The 25739-nt window shown below is 46.3% G+C and overlaps 1 protein-coding gene across 1 annotated transcript; it reads left to right on the top strand.

The window, feature by feature from the left end:
- Positions 1–766: 766 nt before the first annotated feature.
- On the top strand, positions 767–25424 carry HCLS1 (hematopoietic cell-specific Lyn substrate 1; the record flags this gene model as incomplete). The annotated part of the gene is made up of 13 exons (XM_080696224.1): positions 767–797; positions 2855–2938; positions 4095–4168; positions 13574–13703; positions 15004–15114; positions 17656–17710; positions 22250–22305; positions 22911–22980; positions 23600–23802; positions 24198–24302; positions 24733–24934; positions 25047–25118; positions 25288–25424. Exons 2-13 carry the CDS (start codon positions 2855–2857, stop codon positions 25422–25424), a joined length of 1299 nt encoding a protein of 432 aa, XP_080552350.1. The 5' UTR covers positions 767–797.
- Between the last annotated feature and the right edge of the window lie 315 nt (positions 25425–25739).

The following is a 25739-nucleotide window of genomic DNA, read 5'->3' as shown; positions in this document are numbered from 1 at the left end:
AGAGCAAGTCTGCCCTCCAGAGGAAAGGGAAGGGCAGCAAGGGATGCCAGAGACACTCGCCATTAGCTGATGCCTTATTCTTCCAAAATGTTCCCTTCTATCTGGGACCAAATCTACCAGTGAGCTCAGATTTTACACAGCTGCCAAACAAGTGAGGAACCTCCATGTCTTGCCTTGACCCGACCCCTGGGAGTTGAGTCCTTCCCAGCACTCAACTGATCAGTACTTATTTGGACAATAACTATATGGACATCAACCTTGTAAGTGCTAGTGCTGTGGGCAGTGTAAAAGTGAGTTTTCTATTAGATCTTCCAAAATCCACATGTAAATCGCTTTTTCCATGAAGCCCTTCTTGATCACTACCACCCTTACCAAATGTTCTGAATTCTTTTGCTATGGCGAATGCAGCTGTCCATCTATTGAGGACACCGAAGCCATTCTACAGCATTCTTTAATCTGTTTTTCTGGCTGGATGTCTGTTCTCTGATGAGATTACAAACTGAGAGCCAGAGCAGCATTTTATCACTGCTCCATGACCCGCAAAACCTTGCAAAAGACGCGGCGTAGAAACATTCAACCCTTATGATTTAAGTGCCTAAAGCAGAAGGAACTGACTCAAACCTCAGGAAGTAGCTGTGAGGACAGGGTGACAGGAAATGACAGAAACCCTGAATACGGAACTGGAGCCGCCACTCAGTTTCTTGCGCTAAAGTGGCCGTAGTCAGAGAAGGTGCTGTGTGTGGACAAGAGGAGCCGGGATTTGAGAAGAAACACTCACAGCCGAGCTCACAGTGGAGGTGGGTACTGCAAGAGGTGGGAGACTTGGGGAGTATGGGTAAGAACAGAGAGACCTCTACCTGGCCCCTGGCCCTTGGTGATGGATAAGGTCACTTCTAGTAGGCTCTAATGGCCAGAAGGCTGGGGTGCAGTGGTTGTCAAGAATAAGCACCTGGGGACAGAAGCAGAAAGAAAGGGCTGGTGCCTGAGAGCACGATTCAGCAGCCACTTAGGACCCCAGACCCAGCAAAGTGCTGCCTGGTTTCTGCTAAGAGCAGCCCACTTTAAGGGCTGGAGCACCTTGAAACTGAGTTGGAAGGAAGAAGGACCACAGGAGATGAAGATGAAGGCTGCTCTCGAAGAGCGTAGAGTCTGGCAGGGAGACAAACGGCACATAAGAAATGTAGATCAGGAAGTCATCACTAAGGTCCACTAGTGCTAAGAACAAAGTACAGATGGAGGCCAAGTCCAGGCATGCTTGTTTGGCTAGGGTGAGTTTTTATGACTGTGGGATCTCAGATGAGCTAGGTTAAGCCCTTTATTTTCTATCGGGGAAATCAGAGATAATCAGTGAGTTGGCAAATCATTTAAGTTGGTGTTTGTGTGCTGCCTAATCTGGTCCCCAGCAGAGGAGCACGTACTCTACAGTTGATTCCCTTGCCACAGTCTCTGAAGCCAGAAGAGCCTCGCGAGGAGGCCTCCGTCGAGCCCGCGCCCTCGGCTCCAGGCCTCACCAGCTTGCTCTCCAGTCTCCCCCTTCTTCTAGTGACTCTTGTTTTCCTGGCTTCTGGTCAGTAGGTGGAGAATATTAAGTTGTCTCTGTTTCTGTGATTTTTCTCTTTATTTCAAAATATGGGACAAGGTGAGAGGGAGATGGGAGGGCCAAGGCCTCAGAGGAACAGCTGGAAAGAGGATGAGACAGTCGGTCCCCATAGCTTCCTTATTACTCACGAATACCGCAGAGACTTCTCCTTTCCAGTTTTCTGCATGAGGCCCGCTGGCCTTAGAGCAGCACGAGAGACGCAAAAAGAGGGTTGTGAGGATGCACAGGTCTTGTTTAGATCCTCACGCTCCACCCACAACTGCCGCCCCAGTGGGGAAGGCAGAGCTGCTGCGCACCGTGACTCAGCCCACGGCGTGACTCAGGCACACTTCTCCAGTGTCCTCTTTGGCCCATCTCCCTTGAATTTCCCCTGAGCTGGTTCTCAAGGGGGTATTCACAGAGCCTGGAGAAGCATGAAGTTTCCCAGTGGAAACAGAAAGTAGAAGCCAGAGCCTGGTGTGGTGGTGCACGCCTGTGATCCCTGTACTTGGGAGGCTGAGACAGGAGGATCATAGGTTCAAGAACAGGCTCACCTAGCAGTGAAACAACAACCTAGCAAGACCCTGTTTCCAAATAAGAAATAAAATTGAGCTGGGGGGAGTAGCTCAAAGATTGAATGCCCCTGAGTTCAATCCCTAGTACCAGAAGGAAAGAAAGAAAGAGAGAAGAAGGGAAGGAAGGAAGGAAGGAAGGAAGGAAGGAAGGAAGGAAGGAAGGAAGGAGAAACTAGAGTCTGCAGGTGTGGATGAAGAGACAGGAGAGTCTGGGGAGTGGGCGCAAAGGGTCTTCTTTGAGAGACAGTGAACAGGGGAAGGCCCCTGATGGAATGAGTTATCTGAAGAGGAAGAGATAAGCAGAGAAGTTTCCAGCTAGAAAGAGGCCCTCCGTGACTTAGTGAGCTATGTTAAAAACAAAGAAACAAGCTGGCTGTGGTGGCACACGCTTGTAATCCCAGTACTTGGGAGGCTGAGACAGGAGGATCACAGGTACAAAGCCAACCTTGGCAACTTAGTGAGTCCCTCAAACCTACCATCCTCCTGTCACAGCCTCCAAAGTATTGGGATTACAGGCATGTACCATCATGCCTGCCTCCTCTAACTGAGCATATTTGCTTTGCCTTAGCTTCTGTTTCCTTCTAAAATAAATGGCTGGAAACACTGGGCTGTTCTATCATTATTTTTGGCATCCATATTTCCCTCCTTCTGAGCCTTTTTTTTTTTTTTGTCCTCATTATTCCATCTCTGTCACCTTCAGATGTGGAAGTCTGTAGTGGGGCATGATGTATCTGTTTCCGTGGAGACCCAGGGTGATGACTGGGACACAGACCCTGACTTCGTGGTGAGTGTGGAAGTCGCTTTGCTTAGACGAGGAGGATGTGGGGGCAGGGCATCTGGGCCACTCTGTGAGACCTTTGAGGAGGCTCAGGTCAGGACTACCTGGGACTGAGATGGTCCTCCGGGCATGATGGATGGAGAGGACTGTTGGCTGTCATGAGTGGGGCGTGCATGAAAGCTGGTGTCGAGGATAGAAAGAGACAAGTGTGGATGAGTGTGACTGTGACTGAGGGGCCATCCAGGCTATGCCGAAGTCGAGGGGCCAGTGCACCTGGGGCTCCTCTGGCCTATGATCCAGATTTTTGGCTGGACATGTGTGACTGGAGTGGATTGAGATGTTGTAGGAGACCTTGAGGGGACCGTGGAAAGGAGAGTAGGAATAGAGTCTTCAGAGGTCACTGGATGAATATTCACATGAGGTTGGGTGGGAAAACATAGGAGGTGAGCAAAGTGTGGGGTCTAGCTGGGAGGCCTGGCAGAGGAGGTGGAGAACACACAACTCCAGCAGTGGTGGGAAAAGTGGCCTAACCATCCCTTGCCCCAGCCCATAAACATACCTGCCTGGCCCCTGTCAAGACCACCAATGGGGAAAAGCCACGACGGTGTAACTATTCCCTCCCTGCTAATGCCCCATAAAAGGCCCCTAGTCTGTCAGGAAGGGGCCCGGACTCTCCTGGACCCTCCCGGTCAGGTGCCTCCTCCCAGATCCTCCAAATAAATCTGTTCCTGCTGTCGAGCTGTGCACTCCTGGTCCGATATTTACCAACATATGATATTTACCAACACAAAGTCCCTGACTGAGCCGGGCGTGGTGGCGCATGCTTATAATCCCAGTGCTTGTGAGGCTGAAACAGTAGAATCACACAGGTTCGAAGCCAGCCTCAGCTACTTAGTGAGGCTCTCAGCAACTTAATGAGACCCTGTTTAAAAAAAAATTATATATATATATAATAGGTCTGGGAGTATAGCCCAGAGGTAGAAAGTCCCTGGGTTCCACCCCCAGTACCACCAAAACAAAAAACAAACAAAAAAAAAACCAAGTCCCTGACTGAAGAAGGCAGCCGGTGCAGGGCCGTGGGGCTGTGGCTGAGAGTGGCTGGACCCCTCGCAGCATGGCCTGTTTCTTGCCAGCACTTACTGTTGGGTGCTGTCTTTTGCAGAATGACATCTCTGAGAAGGAGCAACGGTGGGGCGCCAAGACCATCGAGGGCTCTGGACGTACAGAGCACATCAAGTAGGTGCCAAAATAACTGTAACACGAAGAGTGTCTGTGAAGAGCCCAGAGTAAACTCAGACACTCAGGGGACACATGGAAGAGGAAACAGAGGCAGCCCATGCCTGGGTTTCATTGTTGAATTGTGTTCATGTGGTGCTGGAGATTAAATGCAGGGCCTTGCACATGGCTGTACAAGTGTTATATGTACCACTGGGCTACATCCATAGCCCTTTTCTAAAACTTTTCTTTTGAGACAAGCCCTTGCTAAATTGCCTGGGCTGGCCTGAAGCTTGTGCTCCTCTTACCTCCGCCTCCCAAGTAACAAGGATTGTGGGCCTGTGCCATCACGCCTGGCTTGTGTCTGTGTGTCTTTATATTTGGTTTTATCTAGAGTCTGTCTTTGTATGTCTCTCTATGTGTCGTCATGAATTTTCATTTCATGCCTTGCCTCCTGTCCCCCTAACCCTATTATCTGTCTTTGATATCTAATGCCTCTGCTGACATAAATTAATTTAATCAGATTTTCTTCCTACAAACCTAACATAAGCCGGGCGTGGTGGCGCACACTTGCAATCCTAGTACTTCGGAGGCTGAGACAGGAGGATTGTGGCTCAAGGACAGCGTCAGCTACTTAGTGAGGCCCTCTGCAACTTAGTGAGATCCTGTTTCAAAATAAAGAATAAAAATCGCCGGGCGTGGTGGCGCATGCTTGTAATCCTCGCACTTGGGAGGCAGAGACAGGAGGATCGCGCTGGTTCGGAGCCAGCCTTGCTGGCTTAAGAGACCCTGTTTCCACATAAAAAAGTTAAAAAAAAATAGGTCTGGGAGTGTAGCCCATGGGAGTGTATCCCGGAGGTAGAGGGGCTTCCAGGAACCCCAGTACCACCAAAGAAAAGAAGGAAGGAAGGAAGGAAGGAAGGAAGGAAGGAAGGAAGGAAGGAAGGAAGGAAAAAAAGATAGGGCTGGTGGTATAGCTTGGAGGTCGAATGCCCCTGGGTTCCATCCTCAGACCTGCAAAAAAACAAAACCAAAAACAAAACCCTAAGGTAAGCATGGGAACATGACAGCTTCTTTCTTCCTAGATGGTGTTTACCCAGCTGCTGTGTTGCACGCTCCACCCCATACATTACTTCCACTGCGTCCCCTGAAGTCGGATGAAGGGGTGACTCTGCATAGTTTCTTGTCAGCGTAACTGGATCTATACCCAATAGAATAAATGTAGGAGATATTTCCACAAACGCTCACTCACCAGGCTACCAAGGTGTAACAGCCTGGTCCCTGCTGGTAGCAGGCCAGGTGGCCGTGGACCAGTTTCTCATCATCTCTGATCCTCAGGTTTCCCATCTGTGTCAGAAGACCTCAGAGGACACTGCCACAGTCAGGGCCTGATCCCTGGTTCTCTCTGGCTAATGTGGGCTGGGCCAACCTAGATGGTCTGGTGGGAATCACCCAGGCCCTGGGGGTGAAGGGGCAGTTGGGAGAAGAGGAGCTACTGAGCTGTGAAGACAGAGCAGGAAAAGGAAGTGGCGGTTCAACCTAACCTCACTACCTTCCCCTACACTGCAGCGTTCCTTTTTTGGGCTGTCTTGAATAAATTTAGTTTGTGAAGTGGTTTGGTGATTCAGAAAATAGCTCCAAAGCCGGGCGTAGTGGCGCACGCTTGGGAGGCTGAGACAGGAGGATCGCACAGATTCGAAGCCAGCCTCAGCTACTTAGTGGGGCTCTCAGCAACTCAGTGAGACCCTGTTTCCAAATATAATATAAAATAGGTCTGGGAGTATAGCTTGGAGGTAGAAAGCCCCTGGGTTCCACCCCCAGTACCACCAAAAAAAAGAAAAAAAAAAGAAAACAGCTCCAAAGATCCTCTTCACCTCTCATCTATTGTACAAAAAGAACATCTCATTTCCGAGGGCAGCGGCCCTTCCCTCCACCCTGGCCACTCTTGCCCACTCGTTTTCCTTAGTGTTTTCCTCTGGACTAGTTAAGGATCCTTATTCTTCTAGGACAGGGCCTCTTAAACTGTCTATGGAACCTACCTGGTGGGTTTTTTGTTTTTTGTTTTTGTAGTATTGGGAATGGAACCCAGAGGCTTTCTACCTCTGGTCTACACACCCAGACCTATTTTATATTTTATTTGGAAACAGGGTCTCACTAAGTTGCTGAGAGCCTCGCTAACTAAGTAGCTGAGGCTGGCTTTGAACCTGTGCGATCCTCCTGTTTCAGCCTCCAGGACTCACTAAGTTGTTGAGAACCTCACTAAGTAGCTGAGGCTGAATTCCAACCTAAGCAATCCTCCTATCTCAGCCTCCCAAATACTGAGATTACAAGCATGCACCACCACACCCAGCTCTACAGTGGATTTTGTTGTTGTTTGTTTGTTTTCTGGTGGTACTGATGGTGGAACTCTGGGGCTTTCTACCTCTGGGCTACACCCCCAGACCTATTTTATATTTTATTTGAAAACAGGGTCTCACTAGGTTGCTGAGAGCCTCACTAAGTAGCTGAGGCTGGCTTTGAATCTGTGCAATCCTCCTGTCTCAGCCTCCCAAGTACTGGGATTATAAGCATGCGCCACTACACTCGGCTCTACCAGTATTTTTTCTCCTTATTATCTTCAAATCCATCATAGACTAACACTTCTGTAAAACAAAATAAAATTGAATTGCTGGAAAAATTAAAAAGGACACAGAAAATACAAACATGATATTTACTTATTTATTTAGTGGTGCTGGGGATTGAACTCAGGAGCATGCTACCTTTCCAGCCTTCTTTCTTTCTTTTTTTTTTTTTTTTTTTTTTTTTTTTTGGTGGTACTGGGTGTGGAACCCAGAGGATTTCTACCTCTGGGCTATACTCCCAGCCCTATTTTATATTTTATTTGGAAACAGGGTCTCACTAAGTTGCTGAGAGCCTCACTAAATAGCTGAGGCTGGCTTTGAACCTGTGTGATCCTCCTGTCTCAGCCTCCCAAGCATGGGGATTACAAGTGTGAGCCACCATGCCCAGATTTATTTATTTATTTATTTATTTATTTATTTATTATTTATTTATTGAAACTGAGTCTTACTAAGTTACTGACTCACACTACACTGCTGAGGCTGTCTTTGAACATGCACTCCTCCTGTCTTAGCCTCCCAGGCACCGGGATTACAGGCATGTCCCACCATGCCCAGCTATTTTTTTTTTTTTTTTTGGTGGTACTGGGGTTCCTGGAAGCCCTTCTACCTCCGGGCTACACTCCCAGACCTATTTTATATTTTTGAAACAGGGTCTCTTACGCCAGCACGGCTGGCTTCGAACCTGCGCGATCCTCCTGTCTCCGCCTCCCAAGCGCGGGATTACAAGCGTGCGCCACCACGCCCGGCTATTTTTTTTTTTTTAACTTTCATTGTGAGCCAGGCGTGGTGGTGCACGCTTGTAATCCCTGCGTTTGGGAGGCTGAGACAGGAGGTTCGAAGCCAGCCTCAGCTACTTAGTGAGGCTCTCAGCAACTTAATGAGACCCTGTTTCCAAATAAATTATAAAATAGGTCTGGGAGTGTAGCCCAGAGGTAGAAAGCCCTTGGGTTCTACCCCAGTACCACACACACACACACACACACACACACACACACACACACACAACCTCCATTTTGGAAGAGAAATCATTTGGCTCAGCGGCTGCACTTTGAGCAGCGTGGCCTTGGCTTTCGGTCCTTCCTGAAAGGTCTGGCCTTTAGGGCACACCCTCCCTGGCTGATAAGCATGACCATGTACTCAGGGTCTTGGTACCATGTACCTGTCTTGGTGGCCTGTCCACTTTTTTGCACCCTGACTTTATTTTTTTTTCAGCACTGGGGATGGAAGCCAGGGGCATTCTACCTCTGAGCTACACCCCCAGCCCTATTTTTGTACTCTTTATTTTGAAGCAGGGTCTCACTGAATTGCACAGGGCCTAACAGCTGAGGCTGGCCACGAACCAGGATCCTCCTGTCTCAGCCTCCCAAATGCTGGGATTACAAGCGTGAGCCAGCACACCCGGCTCACCCTGATGTTTTATACAAAGTAGAAATGAAGAATGACAGTGCCAAGAGTATTGAAATCAAATTTTGAGAAGATCTGGGAATTGGTCCCGGCTCCTCTATAGAAGGGCTCAGGGTGTTAAACAGAATGATTTCGCCACCCTATTTCACCAGTGACTAGGAATAATAATAATACCTGCTCTGTTTATCTCACGGGGTACTGTGTAGAGCTACAGGGATAAGAATCCCTGGCAACTCTATTAAGCTGTCAAATGTCATGCCAAGTACTGTTTAAAAAAAAACACATCATATATGATGTTTCCTGATTTCACAGAAAAATGAACGGTGATTTTTTTTTTTTTTTTTTTTTTGGTGGTACTGGGGATGGAACCCAGGGGCCTTCCACTCTCAGCCCTACTTTATATTTTATTTGGAAACAGGGTCTCTTAAGCCAGCTGAATCCTCTTGTCTCAGCCTCCCAAGCACAGGGATTACAAGCGTGTGCCACCATGCCGGGCAACAGTGATGTTTTGATGTTTAGTAATTTGTCTAAGGACATACAGCTAATAATTTGAATTCAGCTCAGTCTGACTCTATGAGCTGAATTCTCGACTTTTTTTTTTTTTTTTTTTTTTTTGCACTGAGCATCAGACCCAGGGTCTGAGCTTTGCTGCTGAGGTACATACATCCTAGCCCTTGGGCATGTTGTGATTTTCTTGTTGAAATGGAATGCAGATTCCCTTAAGCTAAACTTTTACCTTCCACTAATCACAGTTTAAAACAACTAAGTGAGCCAGGCGTGGTAGTACACACCTGTAATCCTGTAATCCCAATACTTCGGAGGCTAAGATAGGAGGAACACAGGTTCAAGGACAGCCTCAGCAAGTAGTAAGACTCTCATCAACCTAGCAATACTCTATTTCCAAATAAGAAATAAAATTGGGCTGGGGGTGGAGCTCAAAGGTAGAATGCCTGTGGGTTCAATCTCTAGTACCACCAAAATAGGTAAATAATAAATAAATAAAACAACTAAGTGGTTTATAGTTTGACCTTAATAACATACTATAATCCCATTCATAAGCATGAACTTCTTCAGGAGTGTCTAAAGTCTATCTTTCACTTATTTTTTTTTTGTTTCTTATATTAAAAATCAACTTTATTAGTGGATATGATAAATAGTTCAGTGAATTTTGATAATACATACATATAACCACCAATACAGACAAGATGTAGAGTATTTCCATTATTACAAAATACTCCTCTTTGTAGTCGATTGCCCACTCCCACCCTGCCTTATTGGCTTTTCATGAAAACAGGGTCTTAATCTGGGCATGGTGGCGCACTCCTGCGGACCCAGTACTTGGGAGGCTGAGACGGGAGGATCACAGTTCATGGCCAGGCTCAGTTACATAGTGAGGCTATTTATTCAAATAAATAATTTTAATAAACAGGGCTGGGGGTGTAGCTCAAAGGGAGAATGCCCCTGGATTCAATCTCCAGTAGTAAGGGTTGAAAAAAATAGGGCTGTTTTGCCTGACCTAGACATTCACATAAGTGAAATAATATAGATTGTATTCATTTGTGCTTGTCTTCTTTTACTTAGCTTAATGTTTTTAAGATCTAGCCACAGTGTTATGTGTATCAATCTTTTGTTCCTTTTTATTGTCAAATAGCATCCCTTTTATAGATATCTCATTGCTTATTTTATTTATTTTTTTCAGTACTGGGAATGGAACCCAGGGGCATTCTATCTCCAAGTTACACCCCCAGCCCTATTTTTTTTTAATTTATTTATTTATTTATTTATTTATTTATTTATTTATTTATTTTTGCGGGTCTGGAGATGGAACCCAGAGGCATTTTACCTCCGAGCTACACTTCCTGCCCAATTTTTTATTCTTTATTTTGAAACAGGGTCTTACTGATTTGCAGACGGCCTCACTAAGTAGCTGAGACTGGCCGCGAACTGCGATCCTCCTGTCTCAGCCTCCCAACTGCTGGGATTACAAGTGTGCGCCACCACGCCCAGCTATTCTTTATTTTTTGAAGCAGAGTCTCACTGAGTTGCAAAGGGCCTCACTAAAGTAGCTGAGGCTGGCCACGAACTGCGATCCTCCTGTCTCAGCCTCCCAACTTCTGGGATTACAAGCCTGTATCACCACGCCTGGCTTGAATTATAACTCTGTTTTCCTCTCTATCTCTTCCACATGACCATCTTCATACATAAATCATCTTTGTGTCTTAGAGCCTAACTGTGCCTAATATTCAAAGATTGTTTAAAATGTATCAAATAAAGGAATGATATTAAGGCCTATTCAGGATGGATTCAGATATATCCTAAAGAAGTTAAAAAAAAAGTTGGTTTTCAAGCGGAATGTGGTAGTGCACACTTGTAATCTCAGTACTTGGGAGGCTGAGACAGAAAGATCACAAGTTCACTGCCAGCCTCAGCTACTTAGTGAAGCCCTCCAAACCTTAGTGAGACCTCTATTTCAAAGTAAAGAATAAAAAAATAGGACTGGGGTTATAGCTCAGAGGAAGAATGCCCCTGAGTTCAATCCCCCAGTACCAGTACCCCCCTCCACACACACACACACATTGGTTTTCTTTGACTGTAACTTTTTTTTTTTTTTTTGCAGTACTGGAATTGAACCCAGGGGCTTTCTACCTCTGAGCTACACTCTCCAGCCCTTTTTTTTATTCTTTATTTTGAAACAGGGTCTCAGTTGCAAAAGGCCTTACTAAGTAGCGAACCAAAATTCTCCAGTCTCAGCCTCCCAAGTACTAGGATCATAAGTGTGTGTCACCACACTGGCAACTATAATATTTTCATTCAAATGGTAACATCTACTGGCATAATCCTGTGACTAGTCTTCATGCCGTTCATTAAGGTGGATACTCCCATATACCATTTTTCTAATTCCTTTTTAAAATATGTTTCATATAATAGTTACGATCCACCTAACAGTAATTAAGCTCATTTAAACTTTACAGATTTTCTCTACTGAAAGCAACACTTGGCCCCATTCTCTTCACTCACCTGAATACTTCATCTGGGAAACACTGGACAGTGGTTCCCATGTTTTTGGAGCCAGCGGGTTTTCTGGCATAGGCAGTTCCCACGTGTTGGTGTTGTTGAACTGGCAACATAGGCCCTCTGCTTTCACCACTGCCAGAGGGTTTAGGGAGGCATGGGAACGGAGGGTTCTTCCAGTACTTAGATTAATTGCGTCTGGTTCATAGCCAGCTTTCCAAAATTAACTGTGACTACCGCTGAGAAGGCTGTTAAAAAGGCCTTCAGTGGGATTAACCACAAGGCCACCAGATGGATCTGTTCTTCCATGGAAAAAGAATTTCTGCTGTGAGATGACCAGGCTACCTGTAGCCAATGTGTCTGCTTGTCCCGATGTCACAGCAACAGCACTGTCTCAATATCTCAAACCTTCATTGCTTGCTACAGAAAGTCAAATGTCTCATCTAGGGTTCTTTTGCCCAAAAGTGTCCTGATTGATAGGTGTCCACATGTGTGTGATACCAGACTTGAGGAAAACAGGGTTAGAGGGTGTTAATTCTTTTTCTTCTTTTTTCTTTTCTTTTTTTTCTTTCTTTTCTTTTCTTTTTTTTTTTTTTTTTGGTACTGGAGATGGAACCCAGGGACATTCTACCTCTGAGCTACACCCTCAGCCCTATTTTTTATTCTTTGTTTTGAAACAGGATATCACTGAGTTGCAAAGAGCCTCATTAATTAGCTGAAGCTGTCCTTGAACCATGATTCTCCTATCTCAGCCTCCCAAATGCTGGAACTTCAAGCATGAGCTACCATGCCTGGCTCAGAGGATGTTAATTCTTGACAAAAAATACTAATGCATAAATAAATTTTCCCAATGTTGCATTTTTATAAGTATCATTTTCAATGACAGTAGGTTATTGAAAGGTAATATTTCAAATTTTTTTTTTTTGAGTTTGTAGTGCTGGGGATTGAACCCAGGGACATTCTACCTTCAAGGTACACCCCCAGCCCTCCCCCTCCCTATATTATTTTTTATTTTTTATCTTGCTATTTTTGACAGCCTCACTAAGTTGCTGAGGCTGGTTTCTTTCTTTCTTTCTTTCTTTTTTTTTTTTTGGTGGTACTGAGTGTGGAACCCAGAGGCTTTCTACCTCTGGGCTATACTCCCAGACCTATTTTATATTTTATTTGGAAACAGGGTCTCACTAAGTAGCTGAGGCTGGCTTCGAACCTGTGTGATCCTCCTGTCTCAGCCTCCCAAGCGCAGGGATTACAAGCCTGCGCCACCACGCCCGGCTTGAGGCTGGTTTCAAGCCTATGATCCTCCCATCTCAGCCTCTCAGGAACTGAGATTAGTCATATGCCACCACACCCAGCTAGCATTTTAACTTTATAAACTACTTTTCAACTGTTGGCTATATAGATTTTCTTCTTCTTCTTTTCTTATCATATACAACATTTCAATGAATGGTGAGATACTGAGGTTTGTCATATTTATATTATTTCCCTGAGCCGGGCGTGGTGGTGCACACTTGTAATCCCCGCACTTGGGAGGCTGAGACAGGAGGATCACACAGGTTTGAAGCCAGCCTCAGCTACCTAGTGAGGCTCTCAGCAACTTAGTGAGACCCTGTTTCCAAATAAAATATAAAATAGGTCTGGGAGTATAGCCCGGAGGTAGAAAGCCCCTGGGTTCCATCCCCAATACCACCAAAAAAAATAAAAATAAATAAAATTATTTCCCTGGGTGAAGTCCTAGGGCTAAAATCTGTGGGTCCCAGGATATATGAATATTTTTATGCTTCTTGAGATGGATTGCAGGTTTATGCAGGGAGAAAAATAACTCCCCAGTTATTTCAGCGTAGATTTCATTGTCATGTAATGCTTGAGAACATGAAAAATGGGACTGAAGATCAGAAGATTACTTTAGACGGCAGACTAACACACTAGATGAAATACTTTGTTTCTGGAGAGCTTACCTCAGGCTGTGGTGTGTGAGCCATACTCATACCTTATTTTTATTTTATTTTTCATTTTTTAAATATTTTTTGGCGGTACTAAGGATGGAACCCAGGGGCATTCTACCTCCAAGCTACAGCCGTATCCCCAGCCCTATTTTTTATTCTTTATTTTGAAACAGGGTCTCCATTGAGTTGCAAAGGGCCTCACTAAGTAGCTGAGGCTGGCTTCGAACCACGATCCTCCCGTCTCAGCCTCCCAAATGCTGGGGTTACAAGCGTGCGCCACCACGCCCGGCTCATCTCTCATTTTAATACCCATTACTTGTATATTCGGGGGAAGCAGGTTATCGCTACACATAAAGAGAAAGACCGCAAGATTTCCCTTTTCCTAGGAGCATGGGTTCGTTGACATCCCTGTGCTCCGTGAATCTCAGTCATGTGGTTACTTCCAGCATCCACCAGCTGAGGAGCAAAGTGTCTGAGGAGCACAATGTCCTCAAGAAGAAAGAGATGGAATCGGGGCCCAAAGCGTCCCACGGCTACGGCGGTCGGTTTGGAGTGGAAAGAGACCGGATGGACAGGGTGAGTTGAAAGGGAGAGATTTGTTTTAAAACAATGATAATAATAAAATAAATTGGCTCATTTGTTGGTTTTATGGTATAAAACATATTTTTAAAGGACATAATACTCATTTGGGCTTTCAAATAAAATGCCCATGTGTTATTTGTGGGGTTTTTTTTTTTTTCTGATCTCAACACCTAAGATACAGATGGCAGGAAACAGAGGCAAGCTTTTAGAACAGCAGGTCCATTGCTGCTCCAGACACATAACCACTCCTGTACTGAGGAGAGAGAACACTCCTGGAGAAGGGAAAAATCGGTCTTAGAACCACTTGCTGCTTTGTGTGTGTGTGTGTGTGTGGTACTGGGGATGGAACCCTTCCACCTCCGGGCTACACTCCCAGACCTATTTTATATTTTATTTGGAAACAGGGTCTCTTAAGCCAGCACTGCTGGCTTTGAACCTGCACTATCCTCCTGTCTCTGCCTCCCAAGCGCGGGGATTATAGCATGTGCCACCACGCCCGGCGCATTCGCTGCTTTTAAGTGTTTATGTATCATAGCTATGTTGCAACTTCTTTTATTAGGTTTTATGGGGGAGGGGGTTGGGGATGGAACCCAGGGGCATTCTATCTTCAAGCTACACCCCCAGCCCTATTTTTTATTCTTTATTTTGAAACCGGGTCTCACTGAGTTGCAAAGGGCCTCACTGAGTAGCTGAGGCTGTCTTCAAACCGTGATCCTCCGTCTCAGCCTCCTGAATGCTGGGATTACAAGCGTGCGCCACCACGCCCAGCTCTCTTACTAGTTTCTTGATTGTATGTTTAGTGATCTCTTTGTATACATATTACACATTACATGTTGTAGAAAAGCTCAGAATTCACTTCAGGACTCTGATGGCCTTATAGGAGGAAAGGTCTAGTACAAAGTCACCGGGCAGACTCAGTGGAAAGTTCCGTCCCAGGGATGGTAGCCTGGGCCCATCAGACCTCAGTCCTCCTTCCCCCTAACTATGCTCCCATCTGCTTCCATGCTCAGTGCCCTTGTTTTGCCTCTTTTCGCTCTGTCTATCTGTCTCTGCCCTCTGGCTCCCTGCCCCGTCCTCTGAGCATCTTCCGAATGGTGGCTCCCTAGCGGTATTAAAGGAGAGTGGGGAAAGTCACCCTTTCGCAGCCCTCGGCACCACACCACCGGAGCAGCCGCGCAGCTCTGAGCCAGGGTGACATATCTCATATTCCCACATCCCTCCCTTGGCATCTCTGCATCCCTCTTTTCCAAGTCATTTTAACCCTTTCACACCCTCTGCTCTTGGTTTTCCTCAGAGCGCTGTGGGCCACGAGTACGTGGCTGAGGTGGAGAAACACTCTTCACAGACTGATGCTGCCAAAGGATTTGGGGGCAAATACGGAGTGGAGAGGGACCGAGCTGACAAGGTGAGCGATGGCTCTTTCACACACACCAGCCTCCTTAGGGGGCATACCGGCATTCCCCCAATGTACATCCTCACGTCTTGGGTAAGAGACGGCACGGCGGCGGGTTCTGTTAGGGTCTGGCACTATCACAAGGATCGCTCCCATAACCCACCTTCGCCAGTTCCCTAGGGCCAGCGTTCGAGGTCACATGCTGAGCCCGACAGTCATGTCAGTGAGACGGGGCTGCTCAGTGGTAGAGCATTTGCCACGCTTGTGTGAGGGCCTGGGTCCGATGGCGGCACTACAGACAATATATAATCGAGGCACAGACTCACTCTGAATAAGAATTCCTCAAGCTACTGCTTTTTACTATGCCTGTATGCATAAAGAGAGGAGAATTTCCAAAGCTTCTCTTTTGGCCTAAATCAAAACCGTATTAATATTTATGCCTTTCAGGGAAGCAGCTTTTTAATACCGTGGCAGCAAATAATCAAGTAGAATGATTAATTAGGAGTACAATGATTTTATGAAGTGAAAGTAACTCTTCACAGGATTTAGCAGAGTTCTTTGTACAACAGAGTAGTATTTATTTATTTATTTATTTATTTATTTATTTATTTATTTACAGTGCTAGGGATTGAACCCAGGGACACTCTACTTCCAAGCTACACCCCCAGCCTGATTTTTATTCTTTATTTTGAAACAGGGTCTCGCTAAGTTGCAGAGAGCCTCACTAAGTAGTTGAGACTGGCCATGAACCCGGATCTTCCTGTCTCAGCCTCCCAAGTACTGGGTTTACAAGCGTGCACCACCACGCCTGGCTAAAACAGTGGTTTTGTTTTATTTTTTATTTTTACTTATTTATGTGTGTGTGTGTGTGTGTGTGTGTGTGTGTGTGTGTGTGTTACTGGGGTGGAACCCAGAGGCTTTTTTACTTCTGGGCTATACTCCCAGACTCATTTTACATTTTATTTGAAAACAGGGTCTCACTTAGTTGCTGAGAGCCTCACTAAGTATCTGAGGCTGGCTTCGAACCTGTGTGATCCTCCTGTCTCAGCCTCCCAAGTGCGGGGATTACAAGCGTGCACCACCACGCTGTGCTTAAAAGAGTAGTTTTAAAGGGAAAAAAGCAAGCTAGAGCCAGGTATGGTGGTGCACACCTGTAATCCTGGTACTTGGGTGGCAGGTTGCAAGCCAGTGTCAGCAAATTATCAAGACCCGATTTCGTGGTGGCTTTGTGTGTGTGTGTGTGTGTGTGTGTGTGTGTGTGTGTATGTGTGTGTGTGGTATTGGGGATTGAACCCAGGAGCATTCTACCTCCAAGATACACCACAGCCCTATTTTTTATTTATTTATTTATTTATTTATTTATTTATTTTTATTTTTTTGCGGGTCTGGGGATGGAACCCAGGGGCATTCGACCTCTGAGCTACACCCCCTGCCCTACTATTTTTACCCTTTATTTTGAAACCGGGTCTCACTGAGTTGCAGAGGGCCTCACTTAGTAGCTGAGGCTGTCCGCGAACCGCAATCCTCAGGTCTCAGCCTCCCAAATGCTGGGATTACAAGCGTGCACCACCACGCCCGGCTTTTATTCTTTATTTTGAAACAGGGTCTCACTAAGTTGCAGAAGGCCTCACTAAGTAGTTGAGGCTGGCCGTAAACCTGCCATCCTCTTGTCTCAGCCTCCCACGTACTGGGGTTACAAGTGTGTGCCACCATGCCCGGCTCCTTTTAGTTTTTTGTTTGTTGAAATTAGCCAGGCGTGGTGGCTGCTTGTAATCTCAGCATTTGGGAGGCTGAGACTGGAGGATCGCGGTTCACGGACAGCCTCAGCTACTTAGTGAGGCCTTTTGCAACTCATTGAGACCCGGTTTCAAAATAAAGAATGGAAAAGAAAGTAGGGCAGGGGGTGGGTATAGCTCATGGTCGAATGCCCCTGGGTTCCAACCCCAGACCCACACACACACACACACAAAATAGGGTCTCACCAAGTTGCTGAGAGTCTAGCTAAGTTACCGAGGCTGATCTTTAGTGTGATCCTCCTGTTTTAGCTTTCCAAGTATAGGACAGGCGTGCACCACCATGCCTGGCTATGCACAGCGCTTTATAGTTGACAAGGCACTTTTCCACCTACTACTCTGTGTAAGTTCGGTAAGAATAACTCAGGCAAACAAGTTAGGGAGTGATTCAAGGCAGACACTGTATGCACCTTGTTCTGCTTAGTCATATTATTCCAGACGAAGGGGGAGCGTTTCTCATTTCACAGTCGAGGGAGGTGAAATAGGTTTGGCTCTCTTCCTCGTATATTTGAAGACGCTGGTGTGTGGTGTTGCTAAGAAAATTGTGTAAAGGTAAACAACAACGGGCAGGAGAAATTTGGATTTGGAACTGTGCCCCCAGCCTATGCTCACCACTCTGTAGTGTACCGCCCCACACCCGGGGTCTAGGTTAAAACCTCACCTGGAAACTACCTTTGGGGCTGAGCTGGGAGTAAGGGTGAGTCGGGACAGAGGGCTGCCGGCTCTGATTCTAACCAGTTCTCTGTCCATTTCTCTATAGTCAGCAGTGGGCTTTGATTACAAAGGAGAAGTGGAGATACACGCCTCTCAGAAAGGCAAGGACCTCCTGCAGCCCAGCAACCTGCCTGGCCAGCTATTCTAAGACTCCGCCTCACAACATCGCCAGCCGTCCTTTAATGCTATGCCCCGCTCCCAACCCGCTTATGAACCCTGCCTGTGTGTGCTTGCTGCTGCTTTTTTCCTCCTTTATCGCTTTCTGTGAGGTTGATAGAGTTTTCTTTAATTCTTTTTTTTTTCTCGGAATAGATTGAAAATAAGTTATTCTAGCTGGTGGGGTGGCACAAGTTTGTAATCCCAGTACTTGGGAGGCTGAGAAAGGAGGATCACAGGTTCACAGCCAGCCTCAGCTACTTAGTGAGGTCGGCCTCTGCAACTTAGTGAGACCTTGTTTCAAAGTAAATAATAAAAAAAAATAGGGCTGGGGTGTAGCTTTGAGGTAGAATGCTCCTGGGTTCAATCCCAATACTGCAAAATAAATAAATAAATAAATAAGAAAATAAATTAAATAAATTAAAAAATAAAAAGGCTAGGGGTATAGCTTGGAGGTAGAAGTTTCCTGAGTTTGAACCCCAGTACAAAACTAAAGTAAAATTAAATTAATCACTTTATCTTCTTGAATAATAAAGAAAACAGATTCTTTTCTTTTCTCTTCTCTTCTTTTCTTTTCCTTTTGTAGTATTGCGGATAGAACCCAGGAGCATTCTCTCTCTGAGCTACACCCCCAGTCCTACTTTTTATTTCTTATTTGGAAATAGGGTCTCACTGAGTTTCAAAGAACCTAAATAGTAGCTGAGGCTGTCCTTGAACCAAGATCCTCCTGTCTCAGCCTCCCCCAAATGCTGGGATTACAAGTGTGCACCACCACACCTGGCCGGAAACAGATTCTTTTTGACTACATTATTTTTTTCTGTTTTTATTAAATATTTTATACATATTTTTATTGAAAATAAATGGTATACATTTAAACTGTACTTGGGGTCCTCTCCCCCCAACCCCCATTTTCCCTTCCTCCGCTCCCACCAATGATTGTCCAGGGTAATCATGCCATATTCATACTTTTACACATATTCGGATGTGGACCCTCATTAATCAAGTTCAGCCTTCCTCCTCTCCTACTTTTCCATTCAAACTTTGCTGAGGTTTCCTTTCCATTTTCTGGAGTCCCTCTGGTATCCCCGATGCTCCCTAGCTTGGGCATATTAGAGGAAACATATGTCCCTTCTCTTTCTTTTTCTTTTTTCTTTTTAATTTTTTATTGGTGCATTATATTCATACATTATATTGGGGTTAAAAAAGACTTGTGTGTACATACATGTACATCATTTAACCCCTACTCAATTCCCACCCCATTCCCTCCCCGTCCCTCCCTCCCTTGCTTGGCTTAGTGGTTGGCTTGGATATGTTTAAGTACATTGTGTGTTTTAGAGATTTCCCTTCTTCCCCCCTCCTTTCTCCTCCTTTAGGTTGTCTTGTTTGCTCCTCTATAGGATTGACTACATTCTTTTTGCCTTTCATATTTTTGCTGTCTAGTCTATGGTTATCTTTTTTTTTTTTTTTGTGGTACTAGGGGTGGAACCCAGAGGCTTTCTACCTCTGGGCTATACTCCCAGACCTATTATACACACACACACACACACACACACACACACACACACACACACACATATATATGTATATATATAATTTTTTTTGGTGGTACTGGGGTTCCTGGAAGCCCTTCTACCTCCGGGCTACACTCCCAGACCTATTTTTACATTTTTATTTGGAAACAGGGTCTAAGCCAGCGCACATGGCATATTTATTTATTGGAGGTACTGAGGATCAAACCCAGGGCATTCCTTCTCTGAGTTACACTCCCAGCCCTTTTTATTTTTTGTTTTAAAACAGGGTCTCACTAGGTTACTGAGAGCCTCACTACGTTGCGGAGGCTGTCCTTGAACCCGGAGTCCTCCCGTCTCACTCACCCAAGTACTGGAATTGCAGGTCTGTGCTGCCACACTTGGCTACGAATGCATATCTAAACTGACCAACAGTTACAGTCCTGTGATTTCCCACAGCTCTTGAGTGAAGTTCACTAACGTGCACATGCCCTGAACCACGCTTCAGCCTTAAAACCACAGGTGATTTAATTTTAAAGCCCCTCAGGGAAGCAGTTGTCTGTACAGACATGTTCAAAGTTGCCAGCATTTCTTTCTTTCTTTTTTTTTTGGGGGGGGTCTGAGGATTGAACCCAGGGGCATTCTACCTCTGAACTCCACCCCAGCCCTATTTTTTATTCTTCATTTTGAAACAGGGTCTCACTAAGTTGCACAGGGCCTCACTGAGTAGCTGAGGCTGTCCGCGAACCACAATCCTCCGGTCTCAGCCTCCCGAATGCTGGGATTACAAGTGTGAGCCACCAAGCCCAGCTTATTTTTTTTTTTTTAAGTCATTTGTGGTATATCGTGCTTTCAAAGGAACTTTTCACTTTGAATAGTTCCTTAATGTGTTGGCATACATTCACTTGTAATATTCCTTCATTGTCTTTTTAACTCTTTAAGGTTTGTAGCAGCGGGCATGGTGGTGCACGCTTGTAATCCCAGTACTTGGGAGGCTGAGACAGGAAGGTGACCATTTCGTGGACGGCCTCAGCAACTTGTGAGGCCCACTGCAACTTAGTAGACCCTATTTTTTTTTTTTTTTTTTTTTTTTTTTGCGGGTCTGGGGATGGAACCCAGGGGCATTTGACCTCCGAGCTACACCCCTTGCCCTATTTTTTATTATTTACTTTGAAACCGGGTCTCATTGAGTTGCAGAGGGCCTCACTAAGTAGCTGAGGCTGTCCGCGAACCGCGATCCTCTGGTCTCAGCCTCCCGAACGCTGGGATTACAAGCGTGCGCCACCACGCCTGGCATGAGATCCTATTTCAAAATAATAAATAAAAATAGGGTTGGGAGTGTAGCTCGGAGGTGGAATGCCCTTGGGCTCAATCCATTTCCAGTACAAAACAAAATTTTTTTGGAGCAATATGATATGCCCATTTTTTTCTTTTTTGTTTTTGCATTATGGGGAATTGAAACCCTGCTGTTTTTTCCTTTTTCTTAATGCTGATTTAATTTATTCTTTTACTAGCTTCTTAAGGTAGAAATCTAGATAACTGATTTTGGTTTTCTTTTCTATATGGAAAAACTATACATTTCCCTCTAAACACTGTTTTTGTTGCATTCTACAAATGTTATGCATGTTTTAATTTCATTCAATTCACATTTTCTAATTTCTCTTGTGATTTCTTCCTTGACCCATAGGTTTTAAAAAAATGGATTATTTATTTTCTAAGTATTAATGGAATTTTCTAGATAATTTTGTTGATATTGACTTCTACTTAAATTCTATTGTGATCAGAACATGATCTTTTGAAATATTGAAACTTAATGTGCTGGGCATGGTGGTGCATGCTTGTAATCCCAGTACTTGGGAGGCTGAGACAGGAGGATCACAGTTCGAGGACAGCCTCAGTTACTTAGTAGTGAGGCCGTCTGCAACTTAGTGAGAACTTGTTTTAAAATAAAAGATAAAAAAATAGGGCTAAGATATAGAATAATAGCTAAGATATAGAATGCCCCTGGGTTCCATCCCCAGTACTGTAAAAAAATAAAAAATAAAAAATAAAAAAAGATTGCAGGTTTGTGCGTGGCCAGCTTCAGCTACTTGGTGAGGCCATTCGCAACTTAGTGAGAACTTGTTCCTAAATAAAGAATAAAAAATAGGGCTGGGGTGTACTTTGGAGGTAGAGTGTCCCTGGGTTCAATCCCCACTTACACACACACACACACACACACACACACACACACACACACACTGTATTGAAACTTATTGTACAGACCAGCACATGCTTTGTTTCTGTCAATGTTCTTTGTGGATGGAAGAAAAAAAAGTGTATTTTATAGTTTTGGGTATAGTGTTCTATAATCATAAATTAGGTTTTATTCATTGATAATATTGTTTGAATCATCTACAAGGTACTGGGGATGAAACCCAGGAACCCAGGGGTATTCTTTATTTTGAAACAGGGTCTCACTGAGCTGCAAAGGGCCTCATTAAGTAGCTGAGGCTGGCTGTCAGCTGTTATCGTCCCGTCTCAGCCTCCCGAATGCGGGGGTTACAAGTGTGCACCACCATGCTGGGCTTTATATTTTATATTTTGAGACAGAGTTTTGCTAAACTGCTGAGGCTGGCCTCGAACCTGCAATCCTCCTGTCTCAGCCTCCCAAGCACTACAGGCATGCACCAGCACATCTGTTTCCTCTTTTCTTTTGAGCTTCACTATTAAAAAAGTTGTTCGCTGACATTCCTATATGCTTCTATGGGAATAAGGAAAGGCATACGTTTCTTTTTTCTTTTCTTTTTCTTTCTTTCTTTTTTTATTTTGAAACAGGGTCTCACTGAGTTGCAAAGGGCCTCACTAAGTAGCTGAGGCCGTCTGCGAACTGCGATCCTCCGGTCTCAGCCTCCCGAATGCTGGGATTACAAGCGTGCGCCACCATGCCCGGTTTGTAATCTCCTATTTTGACTCCCAGAACTTTCTGTCCTGCAGACTATGCCAAGGGCTTTGGTGGCCAGTATGGAATCCAGAAGGACCGAGTGGATAAGGTAAAGCACTTCCAAGCCCAAGGTCTTGAGAAGGGCTTCCCGTGTTTAGGGACGTACTCAGAGAACAGTGAGAGGAAGGTGGGCAGGGGATGTGTGGTGTGCGAGAGCTTTGCGGTGCCCCGCCCATCCTGCCGAGGTCCTGCTCTCCCTGGGGATCGCCTCCAGTTTTTGGCAGACACGGATTCCACTGCCTGAGCTTTAACTGAGAATGGGGGGTGGCAGAGAGCGACCAAGAGGAGAAATAAATCCCAGGGAACGGTAATGTTGGTTGTAATTTCATGGACTGGTGACATTGCTTAACCCAACCCTTAGTGTCCTCCCCATCCATGTCACTGTCCTCTGGTGTACTAGCTCCTCCTCCTGCATGGCCAGAGGCCCTGCTACTTCTAGGGAATAGACTTGAGCTGTGAGATTCTCAGTACACTGAGCTTCTAACAGGGGGCGTTGAGTTCACTGGTTTAGAACTTCGTTACCCACAAAACAATACTGTAGGACCCTCGCCAACTGTGGAGCCCTATGTGGTTAAGGATACTTCCTGCCGTGGCCTCCACTGCTCATATGTCTCTCCATCCTGCCCTACGCGGCACATCCTGTTCAATTCGCAGAGTGCTGTTGGCTTCAGTGAAATGGAGGCCCCGACCACAGCTTATAAGAAGACGACACCCACAGAAGCGGGTGAGTCTCAATGGTTCCCTCTCCCTAGCGCCTTTCACATCCTCTCCATTCTTACTCTTTCTCCTCCTCAGATTATCTTCTGCATGTCTTTAACTAGATTAGCTGAGGAATTCTTGGTTCCTAGCCTTATGTTCCCAGATTCTGTCTCCTAGAAAGGCCAGTTCAAGTGGATAGAAGGGTAGCGTGGCAGAGGAAGGAACTGGGGGCAGAGGACACTGAGAGGGAGGGAGGGACACTATTGGGGGGGATGGTCAGGGCAGGAGCTCGGGACTGGGCAGAGGATGGTGCTGGCTAGGAGGCATACCCATTTAAGGAAGGTAGACATGAAAGGAGCTGCTTAACCCAACCTTGCTTTGGGTTAAACAGCTTTAGGGACCGGGGCTTATAATTTAGAAGGGACAAAAGCCTGAGGTCACACAGAATGGCTAGATGGGAATCTAGGCTTCAGGCCCAAACTACCTTCCTATAATCCCATGTGCCTCTATCACTGCCCCTGTTTTTCCCTCCCTGAGTCCCCTTCCCGTCTTCTCTCCTTCTGGATAGTTAACTCTGGATACTCACCACTCCTACCCTCCTTCCTAATCCAAGACAACTGGAATTTTCTTCCCTGCGTCTGTAGCCTCCAGCGGTGCCCGTGGGCTGAAGGCCAAATTTGAGTCCATGGCTGAGGAGAAGAGGAAGCAGGAGGAAGAGGAGAAGGCAACGCGGATGGCCAGGCAGCAACAGGAGCGAAAGGCAGTGGTAACGGTGAGCCGGGAGGCTCAGCAGCCCTTGGAAGAGCCGGTGGTGCCAGCCCCATTGCCCAAGAAAATCTCCTCAGCGGTGAGTGTCTGGCCCTCCAGGATCCACATGGGGAACCTTCAGCCCAGACTGAAGCTGTAGGGTCCAAATGATGGGCAGAAAAGAAGGCAACAGCCTCGCCTGTGTTGGGCAGAGTCCGCTGGCCCTGTCTTCAGGAAGATTTATTCTGACTGTAATTGGACCTCATATGCCAGAATGTCAGGGAAGAACAAAAAGAACAACACAAACATATGTAGTGAAAACAACACAAACATATGTAGTGCACCAGGGGACTTTCATGGTTACAGGAACTAAGAGGAAGGAGCCCTCACTTCAGGTTGGGGGCTGTCTTGAGGGACAAGCTCCATTTGGATTGGCGGAGAGCAGGAGGGGCATGCCTTGTAAGTGTAAGATTGTGAGTACCTCCCTCTCCACAGGCCTGGCCTCCAGCAGAGAGCCGACCGCCTTCAGAGCCTGAGCCTGTGAAAACCAGCAGGGAACGTCAAGTGCCCTCCCTGCCCATGAGGCAGAATCCTCCAGAGGTAAGCAGAACCCCAAAGACTCTGCCCCACACCATCTCCTCAGGTTCTAGGAAAGTATGGAGTGAGCCCTGCTTTGCCTGGGATGGGCTCTGGCCTTCGCAGTGAAAGTGTTGTATCCTGTAAAACTCTCAAGTACTGAGCAAACTAGGGCCTGTTATCACACGATAGCCGATACACAATAATTCCTAGACATGGTATCACCACAATGCACTTTCGCTTCATTTTCCCAGTCTCTCGGGGACTCTGCCTGGCTTTCCACTCTCCTTCCCCCTCCCACGCTGGGTGGGTGTTTTGAGTGAGTGGGTGTGGGAGGAGGTTGTGGGATGAAGATGGATGATGGGTGCTCCTGTGGAGAGGTGGGTAGGTGGAGGGCATCCATCGACTCATCCTGTCAGTAGAAGTCACCTTCCTACACACTGTTTTTACCCAGTACAATGAAGAGCCACCAGCTCTGCCCCCCAGGACTCCCGAAGCCTTCCAGCTGGAGGAAGAGCCAGTATATGAGGCGGATCCTGAGCCAGAGAATGACTATGAGGATGTTGGGGACCAGCAGGAGCAGGACGATGGACCAGAGGGGGACTATGAGGATGTGCTGGAGCCTGAAGAGTCCCCTGCTTCCTCCGCCCTGGCTGGTGAGTGGGCAGTGTGGGGGAGAAGGGGAGGGAGACTTTCCCCATCACCCAGCAGGATGTCTCTGTGTGCCTTCTCCATGTTGATGAGACCACATTTACATGTCTCATGCAGGATCGTCAGGCAGCCCGGCTGGCGCTGGGGCGATGGGACTCTCAGCTGTTGCCCTGTATGATTACCAAGGAGGTAGGCGGGAAGTATCCTGAGGGGGCCTGGTGCCTGGAGACCCCTGATACACAGGAAGGGGATGAGTCCTGGGGGTCAGGGAAGGGCCCAGGCTTGGCATCAAGAAAGGAGGGAGGGATGGAGGAATTCCTGTCTGAGCATCTTAATATCTCCCTGGTTTCCTCCTCAGAGGGAAGTGATGAGCTTTCCTTCGATCCAGATGACATCATCACTGACATCGAGATGGTGGATGAGGGCTGGTGGCGGGGACGTTGCCATGGCAACTTTGGACTCTTCCCTGCAAATTATGTCAATCTCCTCCAGTGACCGGCCCTCAACTTCTCTTGCAATGGTGACTCCCCATGCCCACAGTGGGTCCACCCCATCCCTGTTCCTGCTGCAAGTGTCTCACAGGATGTCTCGGATTGCCTGAGGTTCTGGACAGACCTCCCTTTCCTGTTTCACTGAAGCATGAGGAAGAGGGTCTCCTTCCCCTTGGTGTCCTCTCTACCCTCGATTAGCTCATGGATGTCTACCTTATGGGCCCACCGTCTTCCCCAAAATGTCTCTTAACAACACCCTGACTCTGCTCTCTTCTCTTGTAACACTGGGCCTCCTGGTTTGCTTACCTGGGAGGTGGGT

Source organism: Muscardinus avellanarius (assembly GCF_963383645.1).
Source record: "Muscardinus avellanarius genome assembly, chromosome: 5".
In the NCBI taxonomy this organism is placed as follows: Eukaryota; Metazoa; Chordata; class Mammalia; order Rodentia; family Gliridae; genus Muscardinus; species Muscardinus avellanarius.
The sequence above is the reverse complement of the archived record's forward strand: the minus strand, read 5'-3'. Positions and strand labels throughout refer to the sequence as shown.